Below are 19032 nucleotides of genomic sequence, written 5' to 3'. Positions count from 1 at the left end.
CCCAACTATTTTTTATTCATGGACATATTCTTTGTACGAACATATATACACGAACAGTGTTTTTAAAATAAGGAATAGATTATACTGTGCCACTTATGTAACTGCAGATACATTTCAGTTTTAAGTGATCATGAAATTTATTAATACAGATACTTCATAGGATTTACTATCTATCTCAATTAATTAGCTTTTTCAACCATGTCAATTTCTTTAGTACAGTATTACAGATAATTCTCTGTGAACTTCCTTGTGCTTTTGTACAACTAGTTCAGTAAGGGCAGATTCACAGAAATGGAATTACCCTCCAATTGATTGTGGTACTTACTCAGATCCAGAAGTAAAACTGTGGGCGAGTAAGTAATCAACTGAGCCTTGGTCTCCTCACCTGAGAAACATAAAATGTGGGGCCTTGGGATATTTTGAGAGTTTGATGGGGTAGCATAGGTGAACTTCGAATATAAGATTCCATCAGTGGGCAAGAAAAGGAAGCATGCATTAAAGTACCCGTGTTTTGTTTGGTTTCTAAATTTTCTACAAAGAGCATATATTCCTTGTATGATCAGAAAAATAGCAAACAAACCAAGGACTGTCTCTGTTTCTTTTAGAAACTTCCTCACAGGAGCTCCACATAGTACTGATTGCCGGGTATCAGTCACCCCATGTGGCTCCAGGCTGAAGTCTCTCCATGGAGCAGCCTCCTACCCCCTTAGACTATGTCTTACCCCTCTTCCTCCAGGTATGAGTACTTCCATGTCTTTCTGACCAAGGAAGTGATGGAGTACCCAGAGATCATACTGAGAGAACTCAACTCCTACAGCTCCAACCTCAGCCAACATTTCTTCACTCGTGAAATCTTTGAACAGGTATGGACAGGGACTCGATCCCCCCAGTTGGGGGATCTACATGACAAGCAGAGTAGAGGGTGACTTTTCATTTGATCTGCTGAGACACTGGAAAGCTTTCTTGAGGCTGCAGAATACAAATCCATGTCAGAACATCAAGGAGAGAGAGGCTGGAAAGAGACCTCTCCTTAGTCTAAAGGAGGCTGAGAGGCTCCAGGCCTTAATGGGCTGACAGTAAAAAACCTAACTTATGTGACATTTGGAACTCCATGCATCATACCTATGACTGCCACACAATTGTTCTAAAATTGAGCTCTGACCTACTCCCTCTGCTCAGAAGTCCCTCACCCATCTGCAGGCCCCACCAAACCCAAAATGTCATCTCTAGGTGTTCATAGAGACCCACACCTTCTGCTTCCACTGTGACTCTCCCTGGCTTAGGTAACTCATCCCCTTCCTGCACACGACCCCTGCCTGTGATCCCTGCTCATCCAATTCTCTTTGCCACTATCCTCTCCGCATTCTCCCCATCAACACTGTTTCCAGTCCACTACCAGGGTTAAGGACCCTTCCTTCTCAGCCCGAGCACTTGTGTCATCATCTCAACATCTGCCATCACTCCCATCTCTGAACCTGCCTGTTCTCAGTGGCTGTCAAATGCAGGAGTTTAGAATACTCAACTACAGTGTCTTTCCTGAAGGCCAAGTAGGTCTTATTAATTTTTATTCAACTTCAGTTACCCTTAGCACAGAGTTATGCATATTATTCAGATATGGTAAATGCTCTGTGAGTAAAGTGCCCACGTCCCTGGAATGTGCTGGTTTGAATACCAGAGTTTGGCCCCTTTTCCACAGACATAGCCAGAGTCCTTCTTGGCCTGATTGAAAATGCTTGTTGTTGGCACTGAGTTTGGCTGAGTCCTTCCGCCTGTGTGGGATACCTGGCATCAGCCAGGAGCATTTCTCCCTGGGAAGGGATCCCTGTTCAGATAGCTAATAAATGCTCCCCATGACTCTGGGGACTAGGCAGAAGTTCAGCCTACAGGAGGGTGAGTTTGTTATCTGTCCTTTGAGATCACCTTTGTTGCCTGAGTAAAAAGTATGCGCATTTATATGATCCCCACCTCACAGAAGAGGACACTAAGGGTTAAAGGACTTGCCCATTTGTAAGGAACTAGACCTGCAAATTCTACAGACCATGCTGTCTTCCATATAAATATAATCCCAGTTTCACCCAGAGCCTGTGAAACGAGGGACATGTTGAGTGAACTGGAGACTCCCAGAATCGTGTAAATCCTCTGTCCCCATTCAGCGTTCAGTACAGCAGATCCCTGCCCCTTTGTTTGCATCCCTCAGCTCCTAGTTTTCTGCTTTTCTCTAGATTACTGGAACAATGTCAAAATGAGATTTTATTCCAGGGTGTTCTGCAAGGTGTACGTTAGCCTGGTTGGAATTAAGGAAAGCCAGCTCCTTAGACTTGGAACAGCTGATTGCCCCAATGAATGCAGCTGACTTAGGGTGCAATGTATACTGAAGGGAAGGAGAGACTCCTTTCACTTAAAACTGATACCCTTAGAACCAGCACTCTGGGAAAGAGGAGCACTGGTCCTTAATAACCTCTATTTTTCTCTTGTAGAACTTGCTTGGTGAAGTCATTTTCAAAGTGAGGGAGCAAGGTAACGCTTTTACCATTCAAGTCCAGTTCTCCATGATTTCATTCCCGTACGTCTCTGGGCTGGGAGACCCCATCCAGGCAATGCTAATAACTTGCCTCTCTTTGTGCTTTGGTGCTGGTTGTGGACAGAGGTATATGAAAAGCACTACCTGCAGAGGATGAGGAAATTGAAAAGAAGACAAACGACTACAAGTGAAGTAAGCAGAAGTGAGGAAAACACAAGTAGAGAGACGGATTATACAAGACCAGCAGAAGAAAAAGATCAAGAAATGATGTCCCCTGGAATTGAGGAGGGACTGAGCCAGGAGACCAGATCTGCACAGAGTGATCAAGTGGATGAGTCCAGAGAGGTCTCTGTGCAAGGATCAGAAGAAATGCAGAGTGGAAGAGAGAGCTCCTCAAAAGCATCCCTGAGCCTGGAAAATGTGAGTGTTCAGGAAGAGAAGGAAGAGCAGGTGGAGGAAGAAGAGGAAGAGGAGGAAGAGAAGGAAGAGGAAAAGGCAAATGAGGAGGAAGAAGCAGAGGAAGAGCAAGAGAACTCTGTGGGTGAGGTAGGCCAGCCACTGGCTCGTTCTTGCAGTGGAGAGAGTTTGCTGTGTCCATTCTATGTGTATTTCTCACTAACCTGGGATCCCCAGGGCCCAGTCTCCGTGGAAGTGCATATAAAGAATGAAAAAAGTGTCCATTCATTTTTATTTTTGTCAAGAGATCCAATTCTTCATTCACAGCACTAAATTCTAAAGTTCACTTTTTCCTCCTCATGTTCCTGCAGCCGGCGCTAGACTAGCCAGTCCCTCAGCTGTGCAGCTTCCTCTCCCTGCAGGGCCTCTTTCTGTCTAGGCCTCTCTTTGTTGTACAAATCAACTCAGACTGTCCTGCACCGCCCCATCCTGTCCTCTCCTTCTCTGTTCCTGTTCACTAGTGGTGTGACACAAAAGATTTAGACTTGGCTGCCTTTTGAGTGCTGGTCAATAACTCACATGAACAGAACTCATAAACATTCAGACATGAAACAATTTAAATTCCATAATTATAGCATTCCTCCATTGTTGTGGAGGAATTAGTATCTGAAACTTTTGAGGAGAGATCCCAAGCTTAAATAACCACAGATATAAGAGAAAAGAGAGCTGGAGGCCAAATGTGAAACAGTGCCAAGTGGTCTAACCATTTCCGAGTCCCAGCTAAAAATGCCATGGGAGACGCAGATTCAGAACTGACATCTTTTCTGATATTCTTTGGGGAAACTGGGAACCCAAAATTTTATATAAAACTTCTCAGTTTTAAAAGGGCTGTGGAGTGGGGATTAGGGCAACAATTATAGGCAAGATGTGCCCCTCTGATTTACAATCACTGGATGTGAAGTAGTCATTGTTGAATGATACTGAGTCCCAAGTCTTGTGTTCTGCTTAGGCTGAAGCTCAAGAAAGTATGGAGGAAATGTTCTATGATGACATGGAGTCCTTCACAACCTCCAGTGGAAATACTTACTTTGTCCTCTTATCTCTGGAAAAAGAAGAGAGCTGCAGGAGGCCCCATTCCGACTATTCAGCTGCACTCATCAACACTTCCTGCACTAAGTTCATAGAACAAGTAATAATTCCATCCGAACTAGTTCTAGAAATTAAGAAACAGTGAGTACAAAATTCTTTTGTTCCTATTCATTTGCTCTAAGCTATATTCACATGAAAAATTACAACAAAAATTAGTTTGGGCTGGAAAAATTTTAAATGTAGATGTTATGATTTATGTCTAGATGTCCCCACAGATCCTCATGTGATCATTTCAGAGTGGCTGAATCAGAGGATGTGATTGATCTGTAGTGCAGTGCTGTGCTTAAAGGTGGAGGATTGCTAGATCAGTCCCCTGACTGGACTGGCATCCCTGTTGTTGCTTTTGCTGTCTTCTGCCATCGTGAACTATTGCCCTTCTGCCCTGCGTTACCCTGCCTTGGAGCCGGCTGATTATGGACTGAAACCTCTACAGACTGTGAGGAAATAAAACCTTCCTCCTTCAACTTTGAGTGTCAGATATTTTGTCTTAGTGATGAGAACAGTAACTGAGACAGTAGATAATTGACAAAATAACAAATGTCCAGGAATTATTTGTAGTCTTCAGTATCCTGGGTTACAATGCCCCCTGCACCCTTCCCAGGTGCTCTGCTGGTGTAGCTCTTGCATACAAAAGCACTCTTTTGCCTGCCTGATGCTCCTGGGTTCTGATTTGTGGCACATCTGTGACTTTAGGGTTTCTTTTTTTTTTTTTTTTTTTCAAATTCTATAGATGTAAGCCACATCATATTTAGTATCTTGCACTAATTGATACACTTGTTGAAGAAAATAGAAGAACAATAGAGAACAAAGATATGATCCATAATCATACTCTTGAGCATTTATCTCCCTTAACGCACTAGTTTCTGAACCTTTTGTTAGAGTTTGGGCCAAACATGGAAATTTGCATTTGGAATTTGAGTGACATTTTTATTTCCTCCTGCCTCTGTGAGAATTAGTCAGCTTGTGATCACCTCGCCAGTCCACCATGGGCAGGAGGCCAGAGGTAAGAAGGGGAACAATTAAAGTCCAGCCTCTAGGCTCTCCTATACCTCAGCATCATATCACAAAAAATGTCTTGATTCAAATGCCACCCTTCTTCTTCCACCATAAGCCATCTTTTTCTTTTCCAAAGCCCTTATGGCAAATATCAGCAAAGATCACCATCAGAGCTGCTATTTATAGAGTATGATCCCCTCACTGTGAATTAACTCCACCTTATAAACTGAAGGAACTGAAGCTCAGAGTGTTAGTCATTTGGCCATGACATTCAAGATAAGAAGGTTGGATTCAAGCTATAAATCTCAGCCCAGTAGCTGTAGAACCTGGTCTCACCTACTGTGCCCTCTGACACTGATGATTAACAACTAACATGTCCTGCATGTAGTTGATTAAATTTTCATGTTAGAGACTTACAAAAGTGTTTAGCACATGAACAGTTCAAGGGAAACACATTGGCACTCAGAACCCATAAGAAACAGAAGCATTAACCAACCACTCCTCCAAGAGGCCACCCCGTGGGTCCATCCACAGTAACTGCTCTTCTTTCCCCAGTGATAAATACTCTAACTCCGGGGTTCATTGTGCTTCATTTTGAACTTCACCTAAAACTCACTCAGAGCTCACCCTTTTTTGCCAGGCTTCTTTCATAGTGTTTATAAGGTTCATATATTTTCTTGAATGTGGCTAGAATTCATTTTTAATTTTTGTATGGTATCCTAATATGGAAATATATAATCTGATTTTATTTATCCATTCTACTGATGCACATTTTGGTCTTTTCCAACTTGAGGATATGCCAATAATTTTGCTCTGAGTGTTCTTGTAGAAGCCTTTTGGTGAACATATGTATACATTCCTATTACCTGTGTAACTATAACCAAGTTGAGTCATGAAATATGTGTATGTCCATCTTTAGGAGTTAGAGTCAAAAGATACTGCCAAAGAGTTTTCAAAAGTAGTTTAACCATTTACAACAGAGTATGAGTTCCAGTTGGTCCAGATCCTCAACAACAAGTGATGCTGATACTTTAGCCATACTGGGGTAATTCTAATGGGTTGTAGTGTGGATTTACTTTACATTTTCCTGATGACTAATGATTTTGATGCTGTGTAAGCATCATGTACTTGTTGGTCATTTGGGTGGTGTGTGTGTGTGTGTGTGTGTGTGTGTGTGTGTGTGATGTCTTCTATGTAAAGCTTTTGCTGGATAAATATATGACAAACATCCCTTGTCTGTGGTTGCCATCTTTATTCTTTTTAATGGTATCTTTTGGTAGAGATTCTTATTTTTAATAAGGTCCAACTTGTCAATTCTCTCATCAGAGTAAGTTTCCTTTGTGTTTGGTCTATGATTTTTTTTTTGTTTGTTTGCAAAGGTCATGAAAATAATCTCCATATTTGAAATGTTATTATTTTAAAGTTCCATATTTAGATCTAAAAATTCACTTGGAATTGACTTTAATGACATGAGATTGCGGCAAAGATTAATTTCTTTCCCATACAGAGAACCAGTGGATCCTGAGTCACTTCCTGATATACTCTCTTCTCATCCACTGGCACCTTTTTTCTCTTTCTCTGTGTCTACCCTCAAACAACTACCTCACACTGGCTCATAACTGCAGCTCTATACTGTGTCTTAATGTCTAGTAGGTTAAATCCTCTAGCTTTGATCTTCTCCAAGTTTATCTTCACCATCCTTGACCCTTCATATTTTAGATAAATGTCAAAATCAACTTATCAGCTTCCTTAAGAAGACATTTGCTGATATCATTTATCTTATTATTGAATTAAATGTATTTGGGGGCACTGACATCTTTTAAAAAGCACAAAATTTTTAAAGGATGACAGGAAGTTAGGAAACAATATTTGCAACTCACATCAAAGTCAATGGGCCTCATGTAGCAATGTACAAAAGAGCAGTTATATAATACAGAAATGGCAAACAGCATTAGTGAATAGTATACAGAAAAACAACTTACATGTGTGAAAGTAGGGGCTGGGGATTTAGCTCAGCGGCATAAGTGCCTGCTTTGCAAGCAGGCAATCGTGAGTTCAATCTCCAGTACTGGTAAAAACGAAAAAGACAAAAAAAAAAAAAAGAAAGACATGCGTGACAGTATGCTTTGTCAAACTATGGCAAAATTGTTAAATTAAAAACTGTGACAACATATTCTGAGGCTATGAAGAACCAGAAACTATTATTCTTTGCTGATGGGAATACAGGTTGCCCTCCAGTGGAAATAGTTTGCCCCTATCTACCAGAACCACAAACATATTCTAACTTTTGATTCAGCAAATCAAAGTCAGGGCCATATCCCATAGAAACACCTCTACATCTGGTAAAGTACAAAGCTAGTTATCAAACTTTTCTTTGGAAGAACAAAAAGTCTGAAACTACCCAAAGTCCTCCAGCGATGGTCTGGGTAAATTACTGATAGTTTGTCCCTCCACACAGTGAGATACAAGATAAGTAGGGAATGGAACGAGGAAGAAAGGATGCAAAAGCCTCAGTATGGAAAGGTCTCTTACAGGTCACAATTCCTGACAGAATTGACCGTTGCTGATTTCTCCTCCAGACTTCGCATGGGCTTTTTTGAACACCTCGAGAAGTGGTTTGCTCAGTGTACCCTCAATACCCAAGTGATTGTGGCCACCAAGATCAATGAATTGGATTCGGAATTGGAGCTGCAGCTACACCTGCACGAGCCAAGACTCCAGCACGTAGAGAAGGACGTCCACAATGTCAGGGCAGGTGCGGGTCCTACTTGGGAAGCTCATCGCCCCTAGGCTTCTCCTGCAGGGCCTGGTTCCCCTGCAGCCTCAGGTTTGTTAGCTGCCCCAGGAAATGCTTTGCATGCCATCATCACAGGTGGCAGAGGTACATGAGTATTGGCACTTCCCATGCTTGCAGCAAAGGATAATACTAACATTCTGCACTCGAGACTTTTTTAAATTGCCTTTTTTTTTTAAAGAGTGTTAGAGAAAGAAATGAGTGTCATCCAGTTTTAGCTCTAGATTTGGGATCACATGCACACACTTCTGCAGGATGCTCTAGAGGTAAGCCTGTTGTTCAGAAATCAGAGTATGCAGGCTCACCTCAGGCTGTGTAACTCAGAGCAGGTGACCTGACCTCTCTGGTCCCTCCCTCTTACCTGCAACAGGGGGAGTTGGAGGTGGTAAATAAGCTTCCTGAAATGATATAGTGAAAATCATGAGCACCTGGCACAAGACACAGCATCCAAAAGCAGTAACCATTATCTCTACGTTAGTAGTTATCAATCTTAAAAAGACATGCATTTTGGTCTTAGTTTATGGGCTCCATTCACCGAGGGAGGGGCGTGATTTTAGTAAAGTCTTTCAGTGAAACTTGTCTGTTTTACACTTAAATCATGCTCTAACATCTGCCATAAAACTAGGACACCCTTTAGAGATAGCAAAGAGCCCCTGTGTGATCCAAACTCTTGTTACCCAAAGCGGTGAAAGTTGCACAGTCAAACTGGTCTCAAAGCCCAATGCTTATAACCTTGGGCAAAGTACCTGCCATTTGGAACTTCTTTGTCCTCACAGGACATTAAATGCACCATGAATCATATGCACTGAAGAGCTGGAGGTGGGGAGGCTGCATATGCCTTGAGCAGCAGGGGTCTGAAGGCTGATTCCTTTTCCTTGCCCCACTCCCTGGCCCAATGTATGGTATAGAAACCAACCTGGCTAGAGAGATGAGTTCCAGTGTCACACCCTTTGCTTTTGGCAAAGCCGAGACTACAGCACTTCTGCTGCAGACAAGAGGGGGATCCGGGGGCTCTCTGCTTGCTCTAAAAGGCTGTGGTGGGGCTATATAGAAGGCCAATCCTTATTCTTTCTATTCCATCCTGGGAGCCAATTGGAACTCAGGCTCATCTGACATGAGAATCCACTGATGTAAGGAACAAACCCAGACTGCTTGGCTCTGTGCTTCTTGTGGCTCCCCGTCCAGACCCTCTCACCTAGGTTGAGCCCCCTTCCACACCATCCACTCATCCTCCCCTGCTCCCCAGCTCTGTTCTGTCTGCAGCAGGCAGGGATCTCTATCAGTAGGGAGCTCCCTGCTCACAGGCTACCAGAGGCTTCTCTCTCCTGGGAGACCCAGGAACAGCCTCGGATTGCTGTCTCTCAGAGCACAGCCCATTCCCAGCCTTGGTGATGGTGGTGGTGGCAGGTAAGAGTTGTGGACCTGAGCAGTCCCTGCTCTGAGGCTGGCTTGGAAGAGATAGCAGGTGGGCAGTGTTGCAAGAAAGGACTGTGCAGAGCTGAGTCAGGCCCTGGAGGACCTCAAATCTCCTCATTCTTTTGCAGCTGAGCTCTTGCTTCACAAAGAACGCTTAGACAGCCATTGTGTTGGGGTGGTGGAGACCCTGAAGAAGGAGAGGCTGATGTTCTGCCAGTTCCAAGAGGAGCAAAACACAAAGAGCAAAATCTTTCACCACAAGATCTATGACATGGAGCACATCTTCCTGAATGCCACCAAGAGCCAAAAGTAAGGAGCCAAAGGTCTCCCTGTCAACCTACCCAGGCTAGAAGACACTCAAGAACCTGTTTGTGAGCTAACCATGAGAATCTAGACTCAAAATCTGTGGGCAACATCTGGGGTGTGTGTGTGTGTGTGTGTGTGTGTGTGTGTGCGTGTGTGTGTATGTGTGTGCGTGTGCGTGTGTGTGTGTGTGTGTGCGTGTGCGTGCATGTGTATGTGTGCGTGTGTGTGTTGGGGAAGCAGTGAGCAGCCAATGAGAAAGAGACTCCATGCTCACAGTCAGTGTACAAGAATGCAGGTGATGTGCCCTGAAATGTCACATCAGTGGTAGGAAAGACCACTACTCCTGATTCTGCGGAGTCAGAAAGGGCTTCCTGCAGGAGGTGGTACTTGCCATGAACCCGGAGGTACCCAGAGGATCTGGGATGGAGGAAAGTAGGAAGGATGAGTTTTCCAAGCAGAGAAGCAGCTCTGGCTAAGCTGTGGGTCAGAGCAAAGCAAGGGGTTCCAGGGAGGCCACTCAGGAGTATGAGAAGGAAGCCACCATCAGGTCATGGGAAAGATCCTGGCAGATATCTGTGCAGTCGTCAGGTACACAGTGATGCCTATTCAGGAGAACTTGGTTGTAAAGAGGAATCCTGCGGGGTACTGCCTCAGGAAAGTGGGAAACCACATCACTGGGGGTCAGAGAGAGTCTGCTGGAGGGAGGACAAGAATCCAGTTGCATCTAGAATTCTATCAGTTTGATGGCAGTGGTCAGAGGGAAGAGAGCAATGTCCTCTCGGGGACACATGGTCATTTCAATTTCTTTCTAGTGCCCTTTGCTACCCAGAGAAGCTGGGCAGTGGTTCTATTGGGCCCCAGCTTGGCACTGTGTGTGGAGCTCAAGCAGGGACCCAGGAAGTCGACACAGGCCCAGTCACTGCCGAGCCTCTCACATCTCCCAAGCTGGGCACCATCACCATCTGCTCCTCCTCTACCCACCCCCCACAGGCTGGTCATTCTCAGCAGCACACTGCACCGGGAGCTGCTCACCTATATGGACGTCACCCAGGTGTCCCTGCGCAGCTTTCGACAGTACTTGGAGGAGAGCCTGGGCAAACTCCGCTACACCAACATCGAATTTGTCAAGCACTGCAGGTGGGAGCCAGTACTGGGGCCTCTGAGCTGCCAGGGTTTCCCTGCAGGGAAGTGCTCTTACTTCTCCCTTAATTTTTCATTATCAGACATACATAACACATAAAAGTTACCATTAGGACCATTTAGACATATGGTTCAGTGCCATTAGCACAATGTGCTACCATCAGCCCCAGCCATCGCTAGGACTTCTCATCTAACTCTGTCATTGTTGTAAAAATAATCTGCTTCAGGCCCTGCTTTCAATTCTTTCGAAGTAGAACTGCCAGCCCAGATGGTAAGTTCTCAAGTCTTTAAGGAACCATCACACTGTTTTCCAAAGCAGCTACACCACTTTCTATTCCCACTAGCAATACGCAAGGATTCTATATCATTACCAACATGCGTTATTTTCTTTCTTTGTATAATAATTACTTTAATGGGCATGAGGTGGTATTATATTGTGGTTTTTATTTGTATTACCCATTTATTAACGTTATGTGTCTTTTGCGTTCTCATTGATTGCTTTCCCCTCTTATTTTTCTTAACTCACTTCTGCACAAAACTGATCCTGTATTTAATTTTTGACATTTGCAATAGGCTATACTTGAGGAGGTATTTTTTAAAAGCTTATATTGTTTTAAAAATTAAAAATCTTTTACTTATCATAGTATAATGAAACACAAAAATATCTAAAGTAAAAGTTGGAAACCCTCTCCAGACAAATTTACTATATGGTATGCATAAGTAAAAATTGTTGACTTTACAAAGAAATGGAATTCTAGGAAACGTGTTGACCATCAGCCTCCACCACGGCCAGCAGACAGCTTCCATGTTGGTACCTTCCATTTGTTTTAAATATTATTAACATTTTCTAATTATAAATGTAGTTTTTTCAGATAAAAAATTGGAAACTTGCAAAAACTAGAATTAGTGTTTGGCATGTGTCTCTGTCCTGCATAACTCTACATTCCTCTAGTACTTTTTAGCTCCATTCTAATTATCTTATTCCTAATGTTTTTTAAAATCCCCTCATTACAGTGTTAATTTCCTGACAAATCTATTCTAAGGAGGTTTTAACATCTTAATTGTTATAGTTTCTATTTCTATTTCTGTTTGATTCTTTTCCCAAACTGGTTGTTCCCTGTTCATATTTTTTAGTTTCTTGTTTATTTCCATAAACATCTTATACTTTGCTAGTTTATAATTTATGTCAGATAATTCTAAAGCCTGAGGTCTTTAGGCATCCATTCTCTGTTGCTTCTCTCATTCTCATTCATGGCTTTTGCTTCCTTGTGATTTATTTTTTATGAGTCACTCATTTTCCTTGGGATTTTATTTGTGGCATTCCTTGAGGCAGCATAGAATCACACTGAGTTCCTTTAGAGAGAATTATTGTTTCTTCTGTGCAGCTGAAGCCATTACCAATTAAAAATCTACATTTAAATGAGACTTCCAGAAAGATGGCAGAATGGTAAGCACAGAGAAAGAACCTCTCTGAATTTTAAGGTCCAGACACTGGAATATAACTATGTGAGGAAGAGGAAAAGGAAGAAAGTGTGTCTCCTGGACCCAGGTAGGATCTGAAATGAGAATTGAAACCCATGAAGAGAACTTCAACATAGAAGAGGGAAGTAGCAAGTGTCACCTTCTCCCTGAGTTGAGACCCACTGTGTGGGAGGAGCAGTCACACAGTGACTGCTGGCAAACCCAGAGGCTACCATGGAGGGACACAGCAGTGGAAGGAGCAGGGAACATGGAGAACCTCACTGGCTGTTGCTGAGTGCTTTGGGATTGGATGTCCTGCAAGAGAGGGTAACTGGTTGGGAGCCATTTTGGAGAGGGGCCAACTGAGCTTGGAACTTAGAACAACTGCTGGATCCATCTTGCAGCTACCAGTTGAGTCCAAGCCCATAGAAGGTGCACTGACTGCTACAGGCTCAACAAGCTGGGTCCCAGCCTCACAGCCAGAAACCAGCCTGAACTTCAGTGAAAATAAAGGTGCAGACTTGCTGAGATTATCCACTATGCTGCTGTAAAGCAACTGCTGGCGTGCTGGGAAAAACCAACATGGATCTGGACTCCGTCTCCACACATTGTCTACCAGTGACAGCAGGGACACATCTTGAAGTGAACCTTTTTTTTTCTTCTCTCTCTCTTTTCTTAGTCTTTTTTGTTTTTCTCCTTTACTGTTCGATCTGTTTTTATACGCATGCAAACATGGTTTCTAGTTTTATTGTGGTCGTTGTTCTATTCTTCCTTTTATTTCTTCCTTCTCTCTTTCCCTCCTGTCTTCTGACCAGTTTACCAAAGGCTGCATGATTCCGCTTTGTCCTCCAGCCTTGCTTCTAATCTCTTCCTTTTTTTTCTATCTCTCTAATTTTTCCCTAATTGCTTGTGGTGGGTTGTCAGGTGGTAGTCAACTTGTAACATCCTGCTGAACTGAATCAGTGTGGTGCTTGGTGTGGAAGACCCACCTGAGGATTGCTGCCAACAGCATAAAAAGAGAACTGGAAAGGAAGAGGGTTGATTCTCCTGGAGAAGTTTGTCACACTGGCTATCTTGATATGAACTCAGATGTTATCATCAGAGGAGCTCAGGAACTTGCTGTCTTTGGGAACTTGCTGTTGCTGAGGATAGCTGTTTTTGGTTTTTTTAGGGTTTTTTTTTTTTGCAAGAGTTTCACTATATGGTTCAGGCTGGACTTAAACCATAAATGTAAATGGTCGGAATTCATCCATCAAAAGAAACAGCCTGTCAGAATGGATCAAGAGGCAAAATCCAACAATATGCTGCATACAAGAAACACAGTTATTTCAAAAAGAAATTCATAGACTGAAAGTCAAAAGATAAAATATAATATACCATGAGACAGGAACCCAGCAAAAAGCAAGGATAGCTTTCTATTTGCAGACAAAGCAGATTTCATGCCAAGACTGATTAAGAGAGACAGAGAAGGTCACAATATCCTTGTAAAAGGAATAGTCCAAGAAGAAGAGATAATAATTATAAATAAATATGCAACAAATACCAGTGCACCCAACTATATAAAATGAATATTAATGGACATGAAAAATCAAATACACTAATACAATGCATTGGGTAATCTCAATACCTTGCTGTCACAAATAGATCAACTAGACAAAAAATCAACAATGAACTATTAGAACTGAACCAAACTTTTTAATAAAAGGACTTAGTAAATGTCCACATTATATTCTACCCCACAACATCAGAATGTCCCTTCTTCTCAGCTACACACAGAACATTCTCCAAATAAATCACATACTAGCTCATAGAACATGCTTAAGTAAATGCAAAAAAATTGAGTTTATCCCATGCACACTATCAGATCATAGTGCAAAGAAGTGGGAAATCAATGGCAATAGAAACCACAGGAACTTCATAAACACACGGAAATTAAATAACACCCTCCTGAACCACCAAATGGGAGACAGATGAAATTAAAGAAGAAATTAGATAGTCTCTACAATTAAATGATAATGACAATACAACATATTAGAACTTATGAGGCACAATGAAAGCAGCCCTATGAGGGAAATTTATAGCAGCAAATATCCATATCAGGAAAACAGCTAGCTCAAATAAATAACTTAATGTTGAACCTCAGGCTTCTAGAAAAACAGAGCAGGTCAACTCCAAAGCTCATATGAGGGAGAAAATTGTAAAGATCAGAACAAATTAATGCATTGGAGACTAAGAAAACAATACAAAGAATCAATGAATCAAAGAATTGTTTGTTTTTGTTTCATTTTTTGTACTGTGGATCGAACTCATGACCTCATGCTTGCTGAGCAGATACTTATGCCACTGAGCTAAATCCCCAGCCCTAAGAATTGGGTTGGTAAAAGATTAAATAAAATTGACAAGCCCTTGGCCAATCTTATATTAAAAAAGAAATGACAAGACTCTAATCCATACAATAGGAATGAAAAGTGTAAAATCACAACAGACCATGCAGAAATCCAGAAAATCATCGATATACCTCCTTTGAGAACTTGTATCCTAATACAATGGAAAATGCAGAAAAATGGACAGATTCCTAGATATACATGAATTACCAAAATTGAAGCAAGATATAAAAATCCTAAATAAACCAATATCGATTATGAAATTGAAGATATAATTAAAAACCTACTGACAAAGAAAATCTCAGGCCCTGATGGATACACTGCTGAATTCTAAAGGAAATTTATAGAAGACTCAATACCACTACTTAGCAAACTCTTTAATGAAATTGAAATCCATTTCAGGAAGCAGGCATTACCCTGATACCAAAACTAGAGGAGGACCTGTCTAAGAAAGAGAACTACAGGCCAATCCCCTTAGTGAACATAGATGCAAAAATCCTCAATAAGATACTGGCAAACAGAATGCAGCAAATCATCAATAAGATTATACAACATGACCAAGTGGGATTCATCCCAAGGATCCAGGGATGGTTCAACATATGTAATCAGCAAATATAATATACCATGTTAACAGAGCCAAGGACAAAAAACTATATGATCATCTCAATAAATATGGAATAAGCTTTTGACAGAGTCCTACACCCATTCATGATAAAAACCATAAATAAAATTGGAATAAGTGGTCTTTATCTCAATTGAATAAAATCAAAGCTTTATCATGCTAAATGGACAAAAACTTTTACTATAAAATCAGGAACAAGACAAGAATGTCTACTGTCACCAATCTTATTCAATATAATTGTGGAAACTTTAGCCAGAGCAATTAGAAAAGAGAAAGAAATAAAAGGAATAACAATAGGAAAGGAAGAAATTAAATTATCATTCATGAATGACACAAAAACCACCAAAATACTACTAGATTTAATAAGCAAATTCAGCCTCACAGCTGGATACAAAGTCAACACTTAAAACTCAATAGCGTTCTTGTATATAAGTAACAAACTCACTGAGAAATTGGAGAAGCAACATCTTTCACAATAGCATCCCCCCAAAAAAGAAGTATCTGGGAGTCAATCTAATGAAGGAAATAAAAGGTCTCTACATTGAAAACTACAGTATGTAAAAAGTGAGATTGGGCCGGGTGTGGTGGCACACCCCTGAAATCCCAGCACTTGGGAGACTGAGGCAGGAAAATCATTGTGAGTCTGAGAGTAGCCTGAACCACAAAGTGAGCTCAAAGCCAGCCTGAACTGCACGATGAGACCCCGTCTCAAAAAGACCAAAAAAAAAAAAAAGTGGGATTGAAGAGGATATCAGAAAAAGATATTCCTTGTTCTTGGGTAGGAAGAACCAATATAAAATGACCGTATTTCTAAAATTGTTACACAGATTTAATGCAATTCTGATCAACATTCCAACAGCATATCTCACAAAATTAGAGAAAGCAATCTTAAAATTCATTTGGCGCTAGAAGAAACCTAGAATAGCAGTTCTGGGAAACAAAGGCAAGGTAAGAGGCATCACAATCCCAGATTTGAAATTATACTATAAAACTACTTGGATAAAAACAGCATGGTATTGGCAAAAAAATCTAGACATTAGGATCAATGGAGCAGATTAGAAGATACAGGAAGAACTGCAGACATACTTAGATACCTTGTATGTGTGACAAAGGTGCCAAACACATTCACTGGAAGAAAGAGACCCTTTTTAATAAGTGGTACTGGAAAACTGGCTTTGCCACACCAAACATTAAAATTAGGTCCGTATCTTTCACCATCCACTAAACTAAATTTGCAATAAATCAAAGACCTACATATTAAAATAGAACAGTAAATCTGGAAAATAGAATAGGTAGAACTCTTAAAGACATTGGTGTAGTAAAAAACATTATAAGCAAGATCCTGGTTGCACAGGAACTATCACAACATATCAATAACTGAGATCTTATCTTATTAAAATCTTTTGCACAGCAAGAGAAACCACCAGCAAAGTGAAGAGAGAACTCACAGTGTGGGAAAAATGTTTGCCAGCTCTTTCTCAAACAAAGGAACACTATCAAGAACATACAAAGAACCAAAAAAACAAAAAGACTCCCACCGGCAAATTTAAAGACCCAATCCAAAAATGGGCTTCTGAAATGAATAGACCATTCTCAAAGAAGTAGGAACAGCAATAAATATATGAAAAAATGTTCAACATCACTGTTCATTCGAGAGATGCAAATTAAAACGACACCTGAGATTCCATCTCACCCCAGAAAGAATGGCTATTATTAAGAAATCAACCAATAACAAATGCTGGCAAGGTTGTGGGGAAGCCCTTCTCCGCTGCTGGTGAAAGTGTATATTGTACAGCCACTGTGGAAATTAGTGTGGAGATTCCTCAAAAAACTAGGGCCAGAGGTTCTCTCCAACCCAGCTATTCCCTTCCTTGGCATCTTCCTGAAAGACTTAAAAGCGTTATACCACAGTGATACATGTAAATCGTGTTTACAGTGGCACACTTTGTAATACCCAAATCTTGGAAACAGTCCAAATGCCTATCAACTGGTGAATGGATAAAGAAGATGTGGGTTTTTATAAAGTGGAGTACTATTCAGCCATACAGGATGAATTTGTGATGTTTTTAGCTAAATGGACATACCTTGAGACCATACTCTTAAGTGAAATAAATCAGACTCACATGTGTAAATATTGCATTGTTTCTCTGGTGTCAGAAACTGAAAGCATAAATAAGAACCAAAATGTATAACAGATATTATGAGATAGAAAATGTTCAAATGGAGAAGGTAACAGAGAAGGAGGATAGAGGAAACAAAAGAACGGAAAGTAAGAAAGAGAGAGAAAAGAAAAAAATCTCTGCTGGAGGTTTTTTTAATCACTCTGGAGAACATGAATTCCGCGCTGATAAGTATGTGTGAAGTCTAGTTGTGATTAGAAAACATCAGGCAAGAGAGAGCTTTCTTTCCTCCCTGCCCTTGGCTGTAGACCAAGCAGTGTCCTGGTACTTAGTAGGGTTCATTTACTCCTGCAATCTGATTCCCAAAGTATCATCTTTGGAGTCCAACTCCACACTGTCCCCTCCCCTTGAGCAGCCATCAAAACTCAGACCTAAAGTTTGTAGGCACATCTCAGCTGCAGAGCCCACCCAGCTGCTGAGAGGACGTTTCACCTTGATTTTACATCTAGAGACTGTAGAGAATTCTCTTCACACGGGTCTCGGAAACCATTCCAGTTAATGTCAGCCAGCGTTTTGTTTCCCATGAGAGTGTCAGGGCACTCAGTGTGACACAGTGAGGCAAATGGAAACTTTACGCCACTCATTAATCTGTGCTCCTGTGCTTGCGCTACCTACATTTAATTTTTCCATCATCTTTTTCAGTCTAGAGATTAGGTGGGAAGTGTGCTGTTCGCCCACACAGTCTTTGGGAAGGGTGGGAATGTTCAGATCTGACTGCAGACTTTCACTTCTCCCTAATTATTGTCAGGTTGTTTTCAGAGGGAGGCAACTTTTCCCCTGAAGAAATCAACTCACTGTGTGTTCGACTGGAGAAGGAAGCTTCCCGGATAGAGTTGGTTGAAAGTCTAATTATGATGAGCATGGAGAAGATGGAGAGCGAATATCTGGACCAGGTCAGGGAGCCCCAGGACGGCTGGCCCCGGGGTGGCCTCCAAGGGGAGGGCCATGACCCTGTCTAAACCACGGTTGAGGCTTTTCCCTCCTCTTCCAGATTAAGCTCCCTTACTTTATTTTTTAATCTTTCTCCACAGGCCAATGATGTCATCAGCAAATTTGAGAGTAAATTCCATAACCTGAATGTAGACCTTATTTTCACAGAGAAAATTCAGCGGTTGATGACAAATTTACAAGTGAACATCAAATGTCAGGTAAGACATAGTCGTTATCCATCGTGTGGGTCTCTATCACACACACACACCTGCACACCCGTCACATGGCGGCCAGTGTGTCCCATGGAACTTGCTCCTCAGCCGACAAAGGCCGGTAACTCCTCCAGCTCCTTGTGTTCACTGCACACCGTGCATCTTGCTAACTGACTTATTTTAACGAGCTGTAGTAGTCTGCACAGGAGCAATATGAGGCAGGCACTGTTTTAGAGATGAAACCCCCATTTTAGAGATAAAGAGATAGAAGCAGAGAGTAATTCACTGGCTTGGGCAAGAACAGAGTTTTTAATGAGTCAGAATGTAGAGCCAGATGTGATTGTCATCAAAGATTTTGGCCTAAACCATGGACAGGCCATCTGAGCCCAAATGGGGTACATGTTTAGAAGATTTAGCCTTCAGTCAAAGGAGAAGCAATTTCCTGAGGTCTGCACCAAGACGAGAGGGAGTGGGGAGCTGAGGGAGCAAAGGTGAGCAGGCCTGCAGGGGCTGGGTCAGGCGCTG

The 19032-nt window shown here is 41.7% G+C and overlaps 1 protein-coding gene across 1 annotated transcript in view; it reads left to right on the top strand.

The window, feature by feature from the left end:
- Nucleotides 1–19032, top strand: part of Ccdc180 (coiled-coil domain containing 180) — a 60533-nt gene that overhangs the window by 16385 nt on the left and 25116 nt on the right. The window contains exons 15-23 of the mRNA XM_023565524.2: nucleotides 737–863; nucleotides 2478–2517; nucleotides 2646–3067; nucleotides 3927–4147; nucleotides 7642–7817; nucleotides 9401–9581; nucleotides 10569–10715; nucleotides 18114–18258; nucleotides 18397–18513. Coding sequence (XP_023421292.1) covers nucleotides 737–863; nucleotides 2478–2517; nucleotides 2646–3067; nucleotides 3927–4147; nucleotides 7642–7817; nucleotides 9401–9581; nucleotides 10569–10715; nucleotides 18114–18258; nucleotides 18397–18513 — 1576 coding nt within the window. The remainder of the gene's footprint in view (nucleotides 1–736; nucleotides 864–2477; nucleotides 2518–2645; nucleotides 3068–3926; nucleotides 4148–7641; nucleotides 7818–9400; nucleotides 9582–10568; nucleotides 10716–18113; nucleotides 18259–18396; nucleotides 18514–19032) is intronic.

Source organism: Cavia porcellus, unplaced genomic scaffold (assembly GCF_034190915.1).
Source record: "Cavia porcellus strain 051 isolate PalLab524CR breed Dunkin Hartley unplaced genomic scaffold, mCavPor4.1 scaffold_1, whole genome shotgun sequence".
Taxonomy (NCBI): domain Eukaryota; kingdom Metazoa; phylum Chordata; class Mammalia; order Rodentia; family Caviidae; genus Cavia; species Cavia porcellus.
This window is presented reverse-complemented; position numbering and strand designations above follow the sequence as displayed.